This window comes from Aulostomus chinensis, chromosome 18 (genome assembly GCF_037954235.1).
Source record: "Aulostomus chinensis isolate RoL2024-O1b breed Wild chromosome 18, RoL_Achi_v1.0, whole genome shotgun sequence".
Lineage (NCBI taxonomy): Eukaryota > Metazoa > Chordata > Actinopteri > Syngnathiformes > Aulostomidae > Aulostomus > Aulostomus chinensis.
In genome coordinates this window covers 19,225,371-19,246,417 of record NC_141337.1, presented here as the reverse complement: position 1 = coordinate 19,246,417, position 21,047 = coordinate 19,225,371, and the positions used below count along the sequence as shown (strand labels likewise).

At 43.1% G+C, this 21,047-nt stretch overlaps 1 protein-coding gene and 1 pseudogene across 5 annotated transcripts in view; both read left to right on the top strand.

Annotated features, from left to right (window-relative positions):
* LOC147245579 (microtubule-associated serine/threonine-protein kinase 1-like) overlaps positions 1-13,106 on the top strand; it is a 102,228-nt gene extending 89,122 nt beyond the window's left edge. For 2 of the 4 annotated variants that reach the window (XM_086185871.1, XM_086185869.1), the window contains exons 20-27: positions 3,176-3,336; positions 3,651-3,910; positions 3,992-4,168; positions 4,267-4,493; positions 5,865-5,987; positions 6,089-6,222; positions 6,307-6,494; positions 6,747-13,106. In XM_086185871.1, the coding sequence (XP_086041997.1) occupies positions 3,176-3,336; positions 3,651-3,910; positions 3,992-4,168; positions 4,267-4,493; positions 5,865-5,987; positions 6,089-6,222; positions 6,307-6,494; positions 6,747-8,329 (2,853 nt within the window). In that variant the 3' untranslated portion in view covers positions 8,330-13,106. The remainder of the gene's footprint in view (positions 1-3,175; positions 3,337-3,650; positions 3,911-3,991; positions 4,169-4,266; positions 4,494-5,864; positions 5,988-6,088; positions 6,223-6,306; positions 6,495-6,746) is intronic. The other 2 variants (XM_086185870.1, XM_086185872.1) reach the window with 2 other exon arrangements.
* A 499-nt stretch (positions 13,107-13,605) lies between these two features.
* Positions 13,606-17,522, top strand: LOC147245578 (cysteine protease atg4da-like; annotated as a pseudogene). The gene is made up of 10 exons (XR_015110001.1): positions 13,606-13,827; positions 13,922-14,005; positions 14,091-14,265; positions 14,419-14,720; positions 14,812-14,876; positions 16,006-16,155; positions 16,314-16,394; positions 16,498-16,589; positions 16,712-16,831; positions 16,932-17,522. The product of XR_015110001.1 is annotated as a cysteine protease atg4da-like (transcript).
* The last annotated feature ends 3,525 nt before the right edge of the window (positions 17,523-21,047 follow it).

Here is a 21,047-nt window from a genome sequence, read left to right as displayed (position 1 = left end):
GATGGGCCTCACACAAACAAACATTTGTCCAAATTGTGCAACTGGCTCACCAGACTGCTATCTGCATGCTATTTGGCTTTGTACACCTGTTAACAATTTTTGGCAGGGGGTTTGTAAAGACCTATCACGGTGGTTAGGGTACCCCATCCCCACCTCCCCCTCACTTTGTCTGCAAGGTGACCTCACGAATGTTAATATGGAAGTAAACAAATCCTGCATGCTCCTGACTGCTCTAAGCATCGCTAAAAAGGCCATCCTGATTAATTGGAAATCCAAGAATAACCTAAACATTACTCAATATTGAAACCTTTTATTAGACCACATTTCCATGGAGAGAATGTCTGCTCGGGAGGAAATTCGATCATCAGAGTTTAAACAAATCTGGTCCCCGGTAATTAAATCCATCACGTAGTTTTGATGGGGGGAGCTGGGCTTTGTGGCCCTGGCCCCGGGGCAGGTGGTTATGGACGCCGGCTCCCTTGGGTGTCTAGTGGCTCGCTGAGCTGGTTGGCCCAGGGTTGCCGCCTCCGGGGGCTGCTTTGGGTCTCGCCTGTGCGGGATGGTGTGGGGGGCATGGGGGCGGCTTCCCCTATCATGGTGGCACCCTGTGGGATTGTGGGTCGGGGCTTCCACCCAGTATGGGGGGGTCCGGGGCCCTGGTGCCTGAGATCCGCGCCGGTCTCCCGGCGGGGTCCCGCGGTGGGGGGTACGGCGCTGGCCTGGTCCACGGGTACTGGCGGGGCGTGCCGGGGCGCTGGCTGGGAGGAGGGTGGGGAGGGAAGGTTAGGTGGGGGTTGGAGAGGGAGGGGGAGGGGGGTCGGGAGGGAGGGGGGTCGGGAGGGAGGGAGGTGTCCGGAGGGAGGGAGGTATGTAGGGGGGTGGAGGGGAAGGTGGATGGTTTGGTACCTGGGACTTGGTAGCCTGGGACCCTGCCACTCCCCCGGGGGCCTCGCCCACATTCGGGAGGGGTTTGCTTACCTCGGCCCTGTCCTCGGGTGGGCTGAGCCCTGGCGCGGTGTCCTGGGCTGCCGCCACTCCTGGACAAAGGGAGGATGCGGGGGGACATTAGAGGGATGGGGGCTGGCCTCCTTGATGCTGATCGGACTGGGTGCCCTGACCATGGTCTGGCGGCTGGGGGTCCCGCCATGCACGCTGGGCCTGGGCCCTCCCTGCCCTCGCACTGCGGGGTGGTGGACCCTCCCTGCCCTCGCACTGCGGGGTGGTGGACCCTCTGCCCTGTGGGTCTGGCCCATTCCTCAGCCCCTCTCATCTCCTCTCTGTCCCATCACATCACATCTCATGTGACACTAGGCCTTGAGGGGCTGGACCCCCCAATGGGGGAGGGGGTGGCCTGGGGCTCCCTGTGTTCTGGGGGTTTCTGGGTGCCCTGGTGGCTTGGTCCTGACCTGCTTGCTATCCTGGCCTGGGGACACGATGTCCTGGTCCCCCACATCAGCTACAGTCAGCTACCCACAGCATCCAAGACAAACCATAGCACACACACACACACACACACATACACACGCGCATACACACATTTACACATGTGGTGCACAACTGATCCATAATCACACACTCAGACATTTATGTGGAAAATTATATTAAACCAAATGGTAAACTTGCACTGGAAATTCTGCAACCAATGTTTTTTTCTTTTTTCTCTCTCTGTTATTATTGTTGTTACTGGTTCTTTGTTTGTTTGTTTGTTTTTCTGCTATTGTTGTTGATTTTGTGTGTGTCCCCCCGTCTTCCCTATCCTGTCCCTGTTCTCTCTTCCTGTCCACTCCTGAGCCTCAGTCCAGTAGCTTCATCAATGAACCAACACCATTCCAAATAAAATTAAGCACAAATGGCAATAGGAGGAGTTTATCAGATTCCTCCTTTGCAGAGTAAAACTCCTTCAGTACAACAAGGCACCAGGAACATCGATACTGCTTGCCCCAGCTGCTGAACAGGACAGATTAAAAAAAAAAAAAGAAAAACCAACTTGGGTCTTTTTTTGCTTCAAGAAACAACTAAAATGCTTAATCAAATTTCAAAATACTTTTAATTTCATTTTATTTCGATTTCCTAGTCAAGTCAAGTCAAGTCAGTTGTATTTACAGTATATAGCGCCAAATCACGACAAAAGTTCTTATCATGACACTTTACGAGTAGAGCAGGTCTAGTTCCACACTCCTTCAATGAATTTACACCCAACAATTCTCCATCAGCAGCACATCCTGCAACAGTGGCGACGAAAACCTTCCTTTTAACAGGCAGGAACGTCGAGCAGAGCCAGGCTCTGCTTTGATTGGTTGGGGGAAAAGAGAGCAGGAGAGTGGGGCAGAGACAAAGACAGATAATGGAGGAAGACAGATATACGGAAGAAAAGAGTGGGACAGAGATAAGGAGTGCAATAAAGGGAAGAGACTGATGGACAGACGGGAATGTGAGCAGGTGGTGCTACAGGTGGCAGCTTGAGCCTCTTCATGTCTGTAGCCTCCTCCAGCAGCACCTGGGATCTGGGATGTGGGGAGCTCAAAGGCTCCAGAAAAGAAGATGAGTTAGTGACACATATGAGTATGATTTATCTATAACACATATAGGAGGACAGAGAGGAAAGAGAGGAGGAGAGAGAAGTCCAGTGCCCCACGGGAGATCCCCTGGCAGTCTAAACCAATGAGCCAATGCAGAGAAGCCAGTACAGCAGAGACATGGTCTCTTCTACTAGTTCTCGTCAACGCACGGGCAGCAGCATTTTGGACCAGCTGGAGAGTCTTTAGGGACCTACTGGTGCTGCCTGATAGGAGAGAATTGCAGTAATCCAGCCTGGAAGTGACAAAGGCATGGATTAATTCTTCTGCATCTTTTTGAGACAGGATGTGTCTGATCTTAGCAATGTTACGTAAATGAAAGAAAGCAGTCCTAAAAATTTGCTTAATGTGGGAGTTAAAGGACACAATCCTGATCGAAGAGAACTCCTCGGTTCCTTACGGTCGTGCTGGGGGCCAAGGCAATGCCTTCCAGGGTACCTACCTCATTAGAAAGGGTGTCTCTAAGGTGTTTTGGGCCCAGGACAATGACTTCAGTTTTATCTGTGTTTAATCAAAGGAAATTATGGTTCATAGACAAATAAACTTTGCAGCCTCATGTTCATCATGTTCATTGCCAAAACTATTTTGTGGGCCTGTAGGTGTATAGTAGCATGGAGCATCTTTCCCAGCTGGAGCATAAATTCCCCACTGTCACTCTACGGGAGCACAAAGTCCCAAGAGAAGATCAGGTTGCCAAGAGAGAAAGCCTGGGTAGTATATCTCTCAGGGACAAGAGCTGGAGAACTGGATCACCCGAAATGTGAGTCATATCTCCAGAACATAGCGAGAAAAAAAACTACTCATAGATTTTGCCTGTTTATGTGAAATATGTTACTGCTGGCTTTTCTGAAATATTTTCATGGTGATTAGATAACAATAAACTAAATGAGTCCGAAGTTTGAGGGAAGCTATTGCCAGTATCAGTCTGAAGATTATCTTAATGATATGAAGATGGCATGAAGCAGTAAGAAGAAACGATTGCTTGTTTTGCAACTCAGGATAAACAGTTTATTTAATTAGCCCCACATGATATTGACAGTTGTATAGTTCTTGTCTTTATTTTGGCTCTTTTAGGAAGCGTTTTTCCTGCTCTGAGTCCTCCTTCACAGAGAGTGACTGCAGCCCACCAGCTGGGGCTCGTAGACGCTTCTCTGCCCTCATGGACACACATCGCTTGGCCTCCCCACTGGAGGTTGATTCTGAGCTGCTTTTCCCCAGCAAACAGCCTCCAGTGAAGGCTAGGGGTACTTCCCTGGAAGGAGCCGTGGGTACCATCTCATCTCAAAGTGATCTGAGAACATTCCTGAAAGATAGCAGTGGGCTTGTGGCTGGAGGTAAAAACATGTAAAACGAACAAGAGAATGTATATACTGTGACTTTGAATGACTTCTATCTCCCTATGTTTTGTATATCAGCTATTGGAATGGGGCTGCCAGACTCACATGCGTCCCGAGGAGCCACTACTGACCTGGTGCTGCGGAGGGTTCGCCACCAGCAGCTCTCAGCTGAGGGAGAAAAACATAGCCCACGACCAGGAACCAAGGTTATCAAATCTGCTTCTGCTACTGCTTTATCTGTCATCATTCCTGCAGGTAAAGGTTCACTTTTCATTTAATTAGCAAATTAACTGAAAACATGTATTTTCTAAAAAGCCAGTAATGTATCATTTCCTCTGTTCCTTTCTCCTCAGTAGAGCAACATGGTGCATCTCCTCTAGCAAGCCCCATGTCTCCTCTCTCACTCTCCAACCCCTCCTCCCGAGACTCTTCTCCTAGTCGAGAGTGCTCTCCAATGGTTAATGTCTTGCATTCTCCAATCACCATCCACCGCTCAGGGAAGAAGTATGGTTTCACTCTACGAGCAATCAGAGTCTACATAGGAGACAGCGATATTTACAGAGTACATCACATGGTCTGGGTAAGAGAACATTGCTTCCCTTTAGCATTTCCTGATGCTTAGCATACTGTTGAAATCAATAGGCTTCCCACTACTTCGACTAATATTTGTGCAGCACCAATCCTTTATACAGTGTGTAGCTCAAAGTCCTTATCAAACATCAAATTAAGTGAAAAAAGAAACCTACAGAGTAAAATCCCTGTAAAAAAAAAAAAAAACAATAATAATGCTCCTCTCATATAGAGACTGAGGACTTTCTCTGACATTTTGTTGTGAAAAATAGCTGGAAACAATGAGAATTTAAAATAACCTGAATTGCAGAGCCAATCTGAAATCTTGAGGGACTTAGAAGCCCTGCCAGTTGGTCAAGTCAAGTCAATTTTATTTGTACAGCACCAAATCCCAACAAAAGTTATCTCATGACACTTTACAAGTAGAGCAGGTCTGGTACCACACTCCTTCAATGAATTTACACCCAACAATTCTCCATCAGCAGCACATCCTGCAACAGCGGCGACGAAAACCTTCCTTTTAACAGACAGGAACGTGGAGCAGAGCCAGGCTCAATGTGGATGGTCTTCTGCTTTGACCGGTTGGGGGGAAGAGAGCAGGAGAGTGGGGCAGAGACAAAGACAGATAATGGAGGAAGACAGATATACAGAAGGAAAGAGGGACAGAGATCAAGGAGGAGAGAAAGGGAGGAGACTGATGAACAGACAGGGACGTGAGCAGGTGGAGCTATAGGTGGTAGCTTGAGCCTCTTCAGGCCTCTGTAGCCTCCTCCCCCATATGTTATGTTATTTGGATTTGAAAGTTGGGTTTCCATCCCTCTTACAGAGATAAACATTCATATCCTTTTTTTCATTCAGACCAGATCAAGGCTCATATCAAACATCTTATGGAATTTTATTAAGTAGTGTCTGTCAGAATTCAGTTTGGGTATTGGTTTGTTAATCAAGGACTGTTTAAAATAATATTAACTAACATGGGTCAAGTAACACTTAATTTAGAATAATCAGTCTGTATGTGCTTCTTGGGTGTGGAAGTTCTGTTCTATAATGAGAGTTAACTGTAACCATATTTATTCCCATTTTGCAAGTGTATTACCTCCTTTGTGGAAAAGGCAAAGACAACTTGCCACAAGTTCTTTAATGCCCAAATTCAGCATAATCAGAAGAACTGGTGATACTCCAGAATGTCACCAAACATTCCAGGGAAAATGTGTGATTTCTGCATTCAATTGTTGCAATTGTTGCTTTCCCTGCCAGATTATTTATGTTTTGTTTTAGCTTTTTGTTTTTGCAGATTAACAATTTTTCTGTTTAGGCAGCTAAATCCATTGTGGCAAAATCTGTTGCATAATTTTCAATGAGTCATATGTCCTGTTCTCAGCATGTGGAGGACAAAGGTCCTGCCCAGGAGGCTGGTCTCAGAGCTGGTGATCTCATTACCCATGTAAATGGGGAGTCAGTTCATGGTCTGGTCCATACAGAGGTGGTGGAGCTTATCCTGAAGGTGGGATTAAGCTATCTGTCTGATTCAATTGTAGTGTAAAAGGTTTTTAAACCTAAAAGGTTTTCGAAATAAATAAGTCATTTTATATATCTAATCTTCAGAGTGGAAACAAGGTGACTGTTATAACAACGCCTTTTGAGAACACCTCTATTAAGGTGGGTCCTGCCCGCAAGTCCAGCTATAAATCCAAGATGGCACGGCGCAGCAAGAGGACAGGAGCAAAAGAGGGACAAGAGTATGTTGCTGTTTCATACTCCTGTAAATACTCGTTTTTATATGTTATAAGCATTTCTTCACCATTTAATAATTTGTTTTACAGGAAAAAGCGTAACTGCCTGTTTAGGAAAATCACCAAGCAGTCCAATTTGCTCCACACCAGCCGCAGTCTCTCCTCTTTAAATCGCTCTCTGTCATCTGGAGACAGTCTTCCAGGGTCCCCCACACACAGCCTCATTGCCCGCTCACCAACTCAGAGTTACCGCTCAACTCTTGAATCCCCTTACCTGGGTTAGTATGGCAGGCTCTGAGTGCATGCAGCATCACTGAATAAGAGTAAGAATAAAACAGATTTGTTGCTACATATACAAACTCAATATAAATACAGGATGTTTGCTATAAAGTTTTCGCTTCATTAAGCTCAGATAAGTTTCAGTCTTCCTCATATCTTTATGTGATCCTGAACATAAAATTGCCCTTCAGTATGAAAAACTAAATTCCCAGACCAAACTCCATTTTTTATGATGTGTTTCCCCTCCTCAGGCACCTCCTCCCAGAGCAGCTCTCCAGCATCCAGTACACCAAACTCCCCAGCAGCCTCACATCACATGAGACCCAGCTCGCTGCATGGCTTGTCACCCAAACTTCACCGTCAGTACCGCTCTGCACGCTGCAAATCTGCCGGCAACATCCCTTTGTCCCCTTTGGCTCACACCCCCTCCCCCACCACCTCCTCTCCTCCACCTCTTAGTGGCCACATAGTTGGCAGCTCCAACACCACACAGGCGTTTCCTGTAAAGCTGCACTCTTCACCTCCTGTTGCCCGCCCTCGACCCAAGAGTGCTGAGCCACCCAGATCCCCCCTTTTGCAGCGAGTACAGTCAGCGGAGAAGCTAGGAGCACCGATTTTGCCTTCCTCCTCCTCATCCTCATCTTTGCCATCACCTTTAACAGGTGGGGTGTCATTACGCAAGCATAGCCTGGAGGTGACACACGGGGACTACAGGAGAGAGTCCTTCCATTGTGAGCATAGCCTACAAAGCCTGCTAGAAATAGAGGGAGAGAACGGACCTGCTCCACCATCTCCTTCATCCTCTTCCTCCCCTTCTCCTCCTATGGCAGGGGATATTAGTGGACTGAAGCCTTCTAGGAGACTGGGAAGGCAGGAGTCACCACTTAGCCGTGACACGATGCTCACAGTCAAAGAGAAGGATACTCAGACAATTTCTGACTTCACTGGGCACCAAACTGAGAGCAATACACGTAAATCTGAGTTTGAGAGGGATAATGTTAACACATGTAAAATATTATCCCCCTCTGAGGTTCAACAGAGTACTGGAAGTGCAGCCCCATCTACTACTGAGACCAAACCCACACCTCAGAGTATGAGCCGTCTTAGTTCTGAGGTCTCTAAAAGTAAACCTTGCCAAAAAATCTCCTCTCCAGGCACAAAAAAGAGTCTGCAGCAGCAAGACAGTAAGCAGCAGAATTCAGCAACAGAAAATGAATCCAAAGCTTTAGACAAGCCTGAGGACAAAGCCAAAGGCATGACAGGTGCAGAGAAAGGTAACATTCAGAAATCATCATTTACAGACCAATCCAAGCTACGTAGAGGTACTGACACGGGAGAGAAAGGAGGCAAAAAAATTCCTGAAACTATTAAGGTCAAAGGACCTGCACCCCCAGTCCCGGTTCAAACCCACGCTGCCACCCAAGCACCAGTTGTTGTCAGATCCAAAGTGGAGAGGGTATCAAGCAGTTACCGTGGGGCCAAGGAGGAGAGAGTGCATCTGGAGGTCCTGGAAGAGAATCCAATGTCCCCTTCTTCTAGTGCAGCCTTACCTTGCTCAAGCAAGCCGCGGCCCATTTCTCCGGGGGACAAAACCAGCTTTGTTACTCAGCTCACAAGTGTTGCCAAAACAGTTCTTGGTCCTATGAAAGGGGGATCACAGGATGGGGCTAAGGTGAAAGACACCAAGTCAAATGAGGAGAAACGAGGAAACACAGCAGGAAGAGCAGAGTCTTTGATAGGGGTTAGCCGTCGGGGAGCTCAGACAGCACCCTCAGCAAGCGCTGCAACCCTCCTGGATAAAGGAAATACGAGGAGCTCAAAGCAATACTTGTGATGACAGAGCTTCAGGTAGAGTCAGATTCTCTGATGTAATGCCTTGTAGGTGGCATCACACTGACATATCCTAATGACTGTGGAGTAAAGTGGAAACATAAATCCCTGAGGAAAAAAAAACACCAATCAGATGACACAGGACAAGTAAAAAAGTATAGATGCATCAGCCAAAAATGTGTGCCCCCATGGTATCATAATGTAGACCTTTGTGTGTAGTGTTTATTGCAATGTGCTGTGTGTGTATGTATGTATATATATGTATATATATATATATACATATATATATATATATATATATATATATATATATATATATATAAATGAAAGTGTAATGCATGTGTAACATTGTACAGGGAAAATCAAAGAAAATTTAAAAGGATCAAAAAGGATCAGACTGTAAAGCAGACCTTAAGGTAGTGAACACTGTGAAACCACATTTGCTGTTAAATACATATAAACAGATAGTAATCCGTTATAAGCGGGCATTACTTACTTGAATTGCATCATTTCACTTTGGTTTTTTTTGTTTTTTTTTTTTTTTCATTTGAAGCAATACTTTTGCCCTTCAAGAACTTAAAAAATAAGCCTTGTGTCTCCAGATAGCAGAAAAAGTGAGGCATTAGTTTCAGGCTAATTGTGCCTGATGGCCAACAACAGCTGAACTGCCCAACAATGTCCATGTGCAAAGTCTTGAGTGCATTGTCTGATATAGTGCATACCTTCTTTATCGAGCTGTTTGCTCAGTTATCCACAAACACTGTGATTTGAGCAACAACAAATAAACTATAATCCTTGTGGTTTGATGAAAAAGCAAGATTTCATGGTGTATATGTATGGTTGGATAAAAAAAATATGTGGATTATACCACACAATGCACTTGAGAGTTTTTAACCTCATAATTTTGGGCAGTTTTCCTGTTATTTTGTTGCCATACCTGTTGTTAGCTGTGAGTCCCCATTAGCTTCAAGCTAAATATGTGTAGCTGACTCTAGCTGCAATCTAGAGCCACAAAGAGGTGACGCTGGAGGGAAAAAGTCTTTTTTCATCTCAAGACTCCTATTCGTTACTATTTGAAAGACAAAAAAAAACACTTTTGGGTAATGTATTGCTTTATGTCAGTTACTCAATGGATTCATACAATTTAACTAACTCTTTTTACTTAATACTTGGACCAAGAAAACAATTAAATGGTGATCTGGCTGGTTTTTCTCAGATTGATTTAAGAGCTATGTCAATACGGAATAAAGGGAGATTAAACAAACTTGCAAAGGGACACTATGCAATGTGCTAGTGAAGCTATTTTAGCTGTCCCTGATGACTACACATACATTGTGCTGTAGACAAGTAAAAAGGGTAAAGGGTTTCAATAAGCTAAGCAAACACATTTTGCCGTCAGCTTTTTGAAACCTGCAATGATGTATTTTTTTTTCGGTTCTGTGTTTGTATGTTCAGATGTTGAGCAGGACTCAGAATGCTCCTTGTCCAACAAGCACTTAACAGAGAGTAGGCTAGGCTTTGAAGATGTTCAGTATGATGTCACATGAGAAGGAAAACGTGAGTGTGTTCATTCGTGAAAATGTGACCTTTTTTCCTTTTTAACAGTCAAATTTATAATATGCAAACCTACAGTGCCCAGTTTCAGCAAAACTGAGCACTGTTGTCAGTGATACAGAAGTAGCCTTTACCCAACCCCAGAATTACATCTGCCGAAAGTACCTCAGAATTGGTGTCCTCTTTTTTCGTGTGTACCCTCATTGTTTCCGCTCGCTAGGCACAAACTTAGACCGCCACCTTGTGAATGATGTCAGAAAGCATAGATCCAAAGAAGGATCAGCTCATAAAAGAGGTTACTGATTAGTTTCAGTTTAATGAAAAATCTGATGTCTAACTTATAAACAGTTCATACAATAATTATGCATAATTTCTCCATAAACATGTAGTTAAATTTCATATGAGTGTTTATTTTGTCTATTATGATTACAATGTAGTGGTTTAAACAGGAACTATTTGATACACAGTTGCACTGTATATTTAATTTACTTTTCTTTTCAAAATGATTTTATTGTATTTGTTTTATGTATGTTTATTTAACGAGGATTCCGCTGAACTAGTTAAATAGCTACATTTGTTCAGCTACATTTAATTTATATACAATATTTTTTCTTTCAGGGAAGCACGGTGGTGCAGTGGTTAGCACTGTCGCCTCACAGCAAAAAGGTTCCAGTTTCGAGCCCCGGCTCGAGCACGAGGTATTTCTGAGTAGAGTTTGCACGTTCTCCCTGTGCCTGCATGGGTTCTCTCCACGTACTCCGGCTTCCTCCCACAGTCCACAGACATGCGAGAGGGGTCAAAGCTAATGGGATACTCTAAATTGACTGTAGGCGTGTGAATTGTTCTGTCTATATGTGATGGCCCTGTTATGGACTGGCAACACAGGGTGTACCCTGTCTCTCGGCCAAAGGCTGCAGGGATAGGCTCCAGCCCCCCCGCTGTGACTCTTAACAGGATAAGCGGAAGAAAATGGATGGATGGATTTTTCTTTTATTTCAGTGTTTTTGTACATGCTGCTACTACAGTCAATTTCTGCTTTACCATTGACATTTTTACATTTTGAAATCCAACAATTTCATTACTGTACTAAGAAATCTCCCAAATGTACAGTGCAATATATACATGTGAATGTCACACTATGCATAGGGCATCAAGGTAATCTCTGATAACTGTGGTTTTGCTACAAAATAAACATAAAGTGTCCATATTTAAACAGCATGCAATGGAAGCAGAAGTGGAACAGGACCTAACTCTTGAGGAGCTACAAATGGACATCAGGATTTGTTTCCTGTGTAAAAGAATATATTGAGAGATAAGTCCTACAATGTGTAAGAACAAATTTGTGCTTCAGAAAATTTCATGAATGAGGCTCACTGAATAACACCTTTGGAAAAAATAAAAAGCTAGTGCTTTTTTCCAGTTCCCAAATGTTACTCTATACTCATTTCCTACCTGTATTTTCCCATTACCCCTAAATATGTAACCCTCTGAAGCTCACTGCTTCTATTTAAATGATGCAAACAAAACTCTGCGTGGCCTAATCTTTCTTACCCATACATATGACATAATTACACACCTATTTCAAAGTTTATGAGAAAATGACCCTCTTAATCTCATGGTGTTGGAATCTATATTTTATAGCAGGCTACGACAGAACTAAAAGTCATAAAGGTGAACCAGTCACAATTTTTCATAGTCTGTCCATTGTGTGTTGTTGCAAGAAGTCTCACATAATAATGTTGAAGTAGGAGTGTAAGCAGAAGGAGGTGCAAATTCAAAATCTGTCTCCTCCCTGTGGAGTTGGTATGGTCGTCTTCACAACTGTCGTATTGTCAGACCCTCATAGTATGTGTGTGTTATACCAGCCTTAGTCCTGACTTCTCTTCTGTTTGCCAAAGATAGCACTTCCATTTGGTGGCGGTAGGGGGGAATGCAAGATCCCAAATGTCCAAGAATGGGCATGTGCATGTGTGTGGCTCATGTTGTGCAGTTTTTGTGCTTTCAATCAGTCTGGACCTGTAATATTGCTGTAATGTCCATCATAGTTCAACTTTCTTTTGTGTAAATTGTTGTTCATAACATTACTTCATATTTAAAATTCACCATTGTGGAAAAAAGAGATGATGAAAAAGCATAAAGTGCAGAAATGTAATAAAATTAAATCAAACTCTTTTTTTTTTTTTTTACTTTTTTGTGAAGGCAGACAGATGTTACTCAGTGTAAATGGACGAGTCCCTCATTTTTTGTCGTTGAAAGGAACCAGAAGTGGGAGTCGCTACCATTGGTCGTCCGTTGACCAATCACAGCAGTGGTAACACGCTCATTGTATAAACAGGAAGTTGGGACAAATTTATTGCCTTAAGCCTTGTTCAGACTACATGACTTTTTTTGTCGGCGACACATCCTGCTGTTCACACCACCCGACGCTCAATTGGGCTGCTCCATGCCTCTCGTCGTTTTTGTTGTTCGCTTTGCGCGGCTCCCCCGCTGCCGGAGCTCTTTTTGTCTGGGTTCACGGTACCTCCCATGTCTGCTTTCATTGGCTGCAGCTCTGTTTACGTCACTGCGACAAGTCCTGGATATCTCGCAGTGCTAGATGTCCACTTTTTGTCGCCGACGTCGCATGCGACCTCCCAGTCCATCGTATTTGAGCAGTTCACACCTCATTCATTTGTCAAGGTGGTCGTTAGTGCCTCACCCCGATTTGGGAGAGGGAAATCGCGGACGCCTAAAATCATGTAGTGTGAACTGGGCTTTCGTTTCAGACACACCGAAACGGATGATTCCCTGAGTGATGTTCATTCTTGGCCTTGCCTTTGTTTAAAGACACAAAATGACAATGACTTAATGAGGGTAACGGAATAATGTTATGCGTTAACACTTTCTAATATACCGTGAGTTTGGCGCGAGAGGATGACGGGGTCTCCAAAGTTAGCATCTGGGCATAAATGACTGATTTTACCGATAGCATCGATTTTTTTTCTCACAAAATATTTTAAGACCGGGAAGTTTAGTCTTGTTTTACACGTCATATTTCTGAAAAAAAACATTCAGACGGTACACGTAGCATTATGCATCTTAGCGTTTAAAATTGCGTGTTGATATTTAAGTGATAACATTGTTTCCTATCTTATCACAGTACACACATTTATTCACTACATAGGTTTACAGATGAAATTCAGTTTATTCAATTTATTATTCGAGTCTGTCAAAACAAACAGTAAAGGCAGCTTTTTGTATAACATGAGAATCAACATAGATGTGCTATGTGAAATAAAATTCTTTTACTAGATATTGACATTGTAATTCTAATCAATAAACATGACATTGAAAGGAATTGTAACATTGTCCATATTATAGCAATATTAGTCTTTTAATATGCAGCAAATATACCTGTACACATTGCGCACATTTGCGTGTTGCTGCATCCCATAATTCTCAGATGATGTGGACCAAATGTGAGCAGGAATAGATACTAGATTCTCTTATGCTACAGCCTAATTGGCATATTTGACATTTCTTTGTGTCACAAGGTGAAGTCACATGGTTTTCCTGTTCCCTTACTATCACGGATATAATTATTGACTTTGCTGTGGTTTACATTCACATTATCACTTCATGAGACTGCCTGTTCAAAGGTAGAATAATACAAGTTACAGAACTTGGCTCTATATTTATCACATGGATAATGGGAATTTAAAAAAAAAATGTTAGCTGCTATGGCCCTAAAGATTTATTCTTGACACTTAATCTTGGCCAGCTGTAATGAATCCCAGTGCCTCTGTGGCTCTCAGTGATGGCCAGTCACCTGAGAGTGAATCTATGGAAGACTGGCTCTTCCTCTCCTCTGACTCTGCCATCCCTCAATACCTGGAAGACAACAAGGAAGGCCGAGAGGCTGGCGACAGAGGCAGACTTAAATACAAGTTGGTCCCAGTGTCAAGTATGGTGTGTATTATCTGGCCTCTAATGAGTTTATCTTAAATTATTGTGTGAAAAGAGTATGTTTTCTGAGATCCAATGTTTTCCTTGATTTTATCAGGCTGGTCCTTCAAGCGGCAATCCCGTTTCAACAAAATCTCTCCTATGATTATGCTTGGGAATTCCTATCAGCTACAGGATCAAGGTGAGGCCTTCCTTCTTTTGCTTCTGCTTGTCATATCGAATTCTTTCAATTCTAAAAGCAGGATTCTGGCTCTGCGACTTGTCAGGGGAGAGAGAACGCTTCCATCACTCCTTTGAATCTCTGCTATTGTTGACATACAGATGAGGTTTTGCTCCACTGGATGGCTGCTCTCTGACCACTGATAGCGGCTGGGGTTGTCTTTTTGCGCACTGGGCAGATGCTGTTAGCACAAGGCCTGCGGCTACACTTGATGCCACATGGTGACAGCACACATACAATATCACCTAACAAGTTCAACCATTAGGGTGAATGACAGATACTTTCAGAGAACAGTCTAAATTCAGAGGTCAATTAGATTTGTGGTCTTATCTTATTCAGTACTTAACATAACTCATGTTTTGTATCATTTTTAGGCATAACATGTTCCATGAACCAACACCTTCCAAAACAACATGGATCTATCAGGGATTCGACCTGCAACCAGTGGAGAATGTGGACAAAATCTAAATGAAGGGCCCAATAAGAGAGGTCAAAAACTGAGCTTGGGTTCCCTCCAGGATAGATGCATGGGTTCCACACATAGAAGGGTGGTGCTGTGGTTTGCTGATCACCCCACTGCCTCACTGGGGATACATCAGCTTGTGGAGTTTGGAAGAAGCTCAGGGAAAAGGGCTGGTGACTGGTACAGCCCTTCCATTGTGGCACAAATCCTCCGGTGAGTAGTGTCATACTAGCTCGGATATCCTAGCCAGCTTTTATCAAAATGCCCAAGTATGTAAACAAGTCTTTATGCCGTTCTGCTACAGGAAAGCTGTGGAAGCATCAGCAGACCTTCCCAATCTGGTTGTGTGTGTTGCACAAGATTGCACCAGTGAGTGTTTTTTCCTTATTGCTACTTCTGTTACAATCTAATAATCATATTTAACCACAATATAAAATTGTCATGTGGTGAAACATTTAACTCTAAGGAACCCTCCAACTTTTAAGAAATGTGTTGTTTCTGTCTTGTCCTTGTCCATGTCCTTTTTGATCAGGCTTATAGTTTGGCTGCCTAGGCTGGTCCTTAGATATGCTGCTATTGGCTTAGGCTCCTAGGGGATCTCCCATGGTGCACTGGGCTTCTCTCTACTCCTCTCTGTCCTCCTATACTTGTCATACATAAATCATACTCAAATGTATTACTAACTCATCTTCTTCTCCGGAGCCTTTGGGCTCCCCACATCCCAGATCCTGGTGCTGCTGGAGGAGGCTGCAGACCTAAAGTTGTTGGGTGTAAATTCATTGAAGGAGTGTGGTACTAGACCTGCTCTACCTGGAAAGTGTCATGAGATAACTTTTGTTGTGATTTGGCGCTATACAAATAAAATTGACTTGACTTGAATTGACTGTCTTCCCCAGAACCAGCCAAGAAGCTAAATATACCATTCTCTACTTTGTACCATATTGACTACTGAGACCCACAGAGACCTGCTGGTGGCTAGTTAGCTTAGCACATGAATGGTGGTAGGTGCAAAGTGTTGGCATACCTCAGTCAAAAGTCATCATATAGAAAAGATTCAGGATCTTTGTTCTTTGTTTGTTTTGTTGACTTCTTGGGTGCTGCATGAAATCATTGCGCCTAGTCAAAGAAGTTGTTCTAGTTACGTGTCTGATTCTAAAATTACAATATCTCACCATTTTAAAATAGCTTCATAGCAAATGTTACGCACAACCCTAGTTCTATTCATGGAAGCAAAGACTGTTTTGGAGAAAAGTGTATTGGATGACTTTTAAGGGCTAACCTGTGCAATCATTACCATTCATTGTGTTAAGCTAATTAGCGATTGGTTCCCTAATGCGGCATAGAGGAGAGAAGGGTATCCATTTCTTGTCTGGCAGAGGATTCTAAATAAGTGAATTTCCCAAAAAGTTTACATGTTCTTTTAAGCTGGTACAAGACAACATATGACAGACACGTTTTTCTTTCCTAAATGTTTCTCTGTCTCCTTGTTTCTACATAGTCTACAAAGAGGATGTGAAGATGTTGTGTGTCACTGTTCGAGTGAGCTGCACTGCAACTATTTGGTCCTCCAAGTCTGTCATCCTCCTGGTACCTGTGCGACTTGGAGGACAAGATCTGCCTGAATCCTGCCTACATAACATGTGTGAAGGTATCCTGATCCTGTTTATCACACACAAACAGTGCAGTCACACTGAGTTAAATTCTCTGTTAATGTTTTTTTGTTTAGTTTTCCAGGGCATTTTAACAGTAGATTTGACATTTTATATATAAAAAGAACAAAATTATGTCTTCATTATCTTTCCCTAGAAACAGCTGAAGTTACAATGCTGTATTGGCGTCATTGGGGGCAAACCAAAGAGCACTCTTTGTTTTTTGTGGGTTTTCAAGGTACAATATGTTTCGTAGAGTGGAGAGATTTCCTCATAATTACTGGGTTTGATTTCAGACTTTTCACTTCTTTTCCCCTGCTCTTGACCATGCATGGTTTAAGGTGACCATCTGTTGTACTTGGATCCTCACTTCTGTCAGCTCATTGTGGACATGACAATGGACAACTTTCCTTTGGAGGAATGAGGAAGTACTGTCTCTCTTCTTGTATTTTATGTGTCGTTTCCTCCTGTGACAGCTGTTCTTACTTGTGCACATATAAATCCACACCATGAATATTTTTAATAAATACAACTTCTTCTCCAATCATCTTTCAGTCCTTTCACTGTAAATATCCAAGGAAAATGGCATTTTCTTGCATGGATCCGAGCTGCACCATTGGATTCTATGCTAAAGGCCAAAATGACTTTGAATCACTGTGCACTGTTGTCAACGAGGTAGATGAAACAGAATAATATTTACCAAGCATATGGTGATGAATAGATACTGGGTTGACCTTGGAATAGTTGAGCTGATTTTCAGACTTTCTTTCTCCAGGTTGTGTCCACGTCTGCAGAGACGTTTATAGATGTTTATATTTTCAGACAAACATAACAGAGAGGAGGAGGGAAGCCATCTGTCCACCAACGTCACTTGTATCCAATGGAAGACCAAACAGCAGAGAATCGACAGCTGCCATAACATGGAGTTTGTTATCTTGTAACTCCTTGTAATCTTGTAACTCCTTGTAATCTTGTAATCTGCACTATATAGATGGCACATCAGAATATAAACCGCACCCACCAAATTTTAAAAGGAAAAAAATATTTTGACATATATTAGCCGCACCAGACTATAAGCCGCAGATATATGCGTTGTGAAATGAGATATTTATACAAAAAGAGCCAAAGTTACCGCTGGAGTTGTGCTGTTCTCTTCACGCAGTAGTCCAGCCTTATGAAACATGTTGGTGATCGTGGATTCTTTCACACTGCCCCACACTGTCAGGATACACTGGCAGACCTCAGAAAAGGATGCTCTTCGTATGTGGCCAGTTTTTGTGAATGATTTCTCGCCGCTGGTCATCCAAGCCACCCGCTCACCTCGGAGTGCCACTTTAAATGCACGATTCACACTGATGTTGAGTGGCTGCAAAAACTTAGTTGTACCTCCAGGAATCACAGCTGGAATTGAGTTCGTTCTCTTGATGGCTGCTTTCACAGAATCTGTTATATGTGCCCTCATACTGTCCAAAACAAGCAATGCTTTTTCTGGTAAAAAATAAATAAATCTTCCCGGGTGCTTACCATACTCCATCAGCCATTCATTCATCATTAAGCTTTCTATCATCCACCCTTTTTTGTTAACTTTAACGACGATGCCTTTCAGGAGTTTTTCTTGTGCCATAGTCATTCGCTTAAAAATTACTATTGGTGGAAGCTTTTGTTCGGATCCGGCACAGCTCAAAACACACGTGAAATGCATTCTCTTGTGGCCAGTTATTTTCACCATTATGGACGATACTCCTGTCTTGTTAACAGTTCTAGTTAGAGGCAGGTCAAACATACAAAGGTACTTCATCCATATTTATAATGTCATCTGTCCCATGGAATTCTCGGTTATTTTGTTTCAATGAATTTGTGGAAGTTTGCAACTTTTTCCTCGTAGTCGACAGGGAGTTGCTGGCAGACAGTCGTTTTTTTTCATCTCATTAATCTAAAACACCTTGACGGCCCACCTTTAGGTATGCTCCTCCTCTACCTGCGTTGCGGTAAGTGTGTGACCTCATTTCCTGTTTCTGTGCGTTGTTGAACGTAGTGCTTTGCTTCGTTGCGCTAGCTTAAGTGTGATCATCCCTGCTAATTCTTCATTTCATTGACTAATATACTGCCCAAACTACATAGTTAATTGCTTTATTTGGCCAAAATTTAATAGACCATCTGACTTGTAGCGACAGTCTTTCTATCCTGTAAACTCTCCATTTCAAGCTAGCGATGGCTTCACCCTCTCGCTCTCCTCTCTCCTGCTCAGTGTCCCACATGTTCAGTTACTCCTCTGCCTCCTTTAGTGGTACTGATAAGTGCATTAAATGTAGTTTGTTTGGAGGCGAGGCTTTGCAAGGTTGAATTGGACCTGCGGCAGCTCCACACCGATGGATCCAAACAATTAGCCACTAGAGCTAGCCAGTCCCTGTGAGCTGGTGCGGACCACCTAGGCTTAGCCCCAACTAGCGCTCCCCCGGCAGCTTCCAAGCGGCCAGGAAACCAGGGCGGCTGGGTGACTGGAATTCAGTTCTGGTGTTCCACAAGGGTCTGTGCTTGGACCAGTCCTCTTCACACTATACCTGCTAGGTCACATTATTTGGAAACACTTGATTAATTTTCACTGCTATGCAGATGATATGCAGCTGTACTTATCAATGCATCCACATGAAACAAATCAGCTGACTAAACTGTAGGCCTGTCTCAAGGAAATAAAAACATTGATGTCTCATAATTTCCTTTTATTAAACTGTGACAAAACTGAAGTTACTGTGCTGGGCCCAAAACACCTTAGAGACACCCTGTCTAATGAGACAGGTACCCTGGACGGCACCACCTTGGCCCCCAGAACTACCGTAAGGAACCTCGGAGTTCTCTTTGATCAGAATCTGTCCTTTAACTCCCACATTAAGCAAATTTCTAGGACTGCTTTCTTCCATTTATGTAACATTGCTAAGATCAGACACATCCTGTCTCAAAAAGATGCAGAAAAACTAGTCCATGCCTTTGTCACTTTCAGGCTGGATTACTGCAATTCCCTCCTATCAGGCTGCACCAGTAGGTCCCTAAAGACTCTCCAGCTGGTCCAAAATGCTGCTGCCTGTGAGTTGACGAGAACTAGTAGAAGAGACCAGGTCTCTCCTGTACTGGCTTCTCTGCATGGCTCCCTGTCCAATTCAGAATAGAATTCAAAATTCTCCTTTTAACATCAAAGTCCTCAACAATCAGGCACCTTCATATTTGACAGAGCTCATAGTCCCCTATGATCCAGCTAGAACCCTTCGCTCCAAGGATGCAGGGATAATTGTGGTCCCTACAGTTTCTAACAGTAGAATGGGAGCCAGAGCCTTCAGCTATCAGGCTCCCCACCAGTGGAACCGTCTCCCAGTTTCGGTCCGGGATGCAGACACCCTCTCTACCTTTGAGAGCAGACTTAAGACCTTCCTTTCTGATCAGGCTTATAGTTGGACTGCTTAGGCTGGTCCTTAGATCTGCTGCTATAGGCTCAGACTGCTGGGATCTCCCATGGTGCACTGGGCTTCTCTCTCCTCCTCTCTTTCCTCTCTGTCCTCCTATATGTGTCATATATAAATCATACTCATATGTGTTACTAACTCGTTGGAATGTACATTACAACATTAACTAAGCGCATTTTTATCAGCTGGATACATACTGCTGTCATTTATGTTAATATACAGTTTTCAAACAAGAAAAAACATCATAATGTACCGTACATTTATTTATATTTACTTATGTGCCTGGGACACTAAATCTTTTGTAATAATAACCAGCTGGGAGTGTCCCTCAAATAGAGTCAGGTCAGGTGCCAAGCCTTCCACTGCTGGCAGTTAAGTCTCGTACTTGAGGGTTTCAGAGGAACTCAAGGAGACTCATAAATGTGTGCTCTGCAATGCTGCTGCAGACATACCTTTATGACTTGAGAGGAACAATTGATGGCACCGCCTGCCAAATGTCGTCATGTACTGTAGATGACCATCACGCCTTTCATCCACAGAGCCATTCAGAGCCTGAATCCAAAATGTTAAAATATAGCGCTTTGATAGTATATTCAATTTTAATATGAAAATTCAGGGTAACTTATATGGACAATCAAATTTTTTTCAATAAAACCATATAAACATTTTCATTTTAAAAAATTTAGTGGAAGGTAACCTATGTGAGGGAAAGAACAGAAGCTGATCAGCTCCTTGTCCTGTGTGGGTGTAAAGAAATATTTCCATCCTGTGCCAAGTGCCAGAATATCTGGTTTGCAGCTTTACTTTACTAGTCTCTTACTCCTAATGCATTAAAAAAAGTCATGCATCATGTAATATATATAATTAGAATAAATGATGACAGTCAAACCATACACGATATCTCATGAAGTCTTAGATGATGGGTTATACTGGGCGGTGTCTATATTTTGTCAATCCCTAAAGACACCTGACAGTATAACGTCAGTTCAACACAAATTACAGCCTTCATAGTGACTTTAAAAATAAACCAACAGCTTCCTCAAAAATGTGTTGGCCCTGTGATGGACTGGCGACCTGCCCAGGGTGAACCCCGCCTCACGCCCGAGAGCTGCTGGCTCCAGCCCCCCCGCGACCCTTAACAAGATAAGCAATAGAAAATGGATGGATGGAAGGCATGTGCAATATGATTCAACCCCCAGCTTCAGTACTTTGTGGAACATCCTTTAGCTGTTATAATTAAAAAAAAAAAAAAAAACAAACTTTAGTCAGTGCTGGCAAGTTTCTTACACCTTTCAAGTTGAATCTTTAAACTTTCTTCACATGCAAAAGCTTCTAGCCCAGTAATGTTTGATGGCTTCAATGCTGCAACTGCCTTCTTTTAATTCCATCTATTTGATTATTAATTAACTATGAACTATTAGTTTAATTCCGATTTT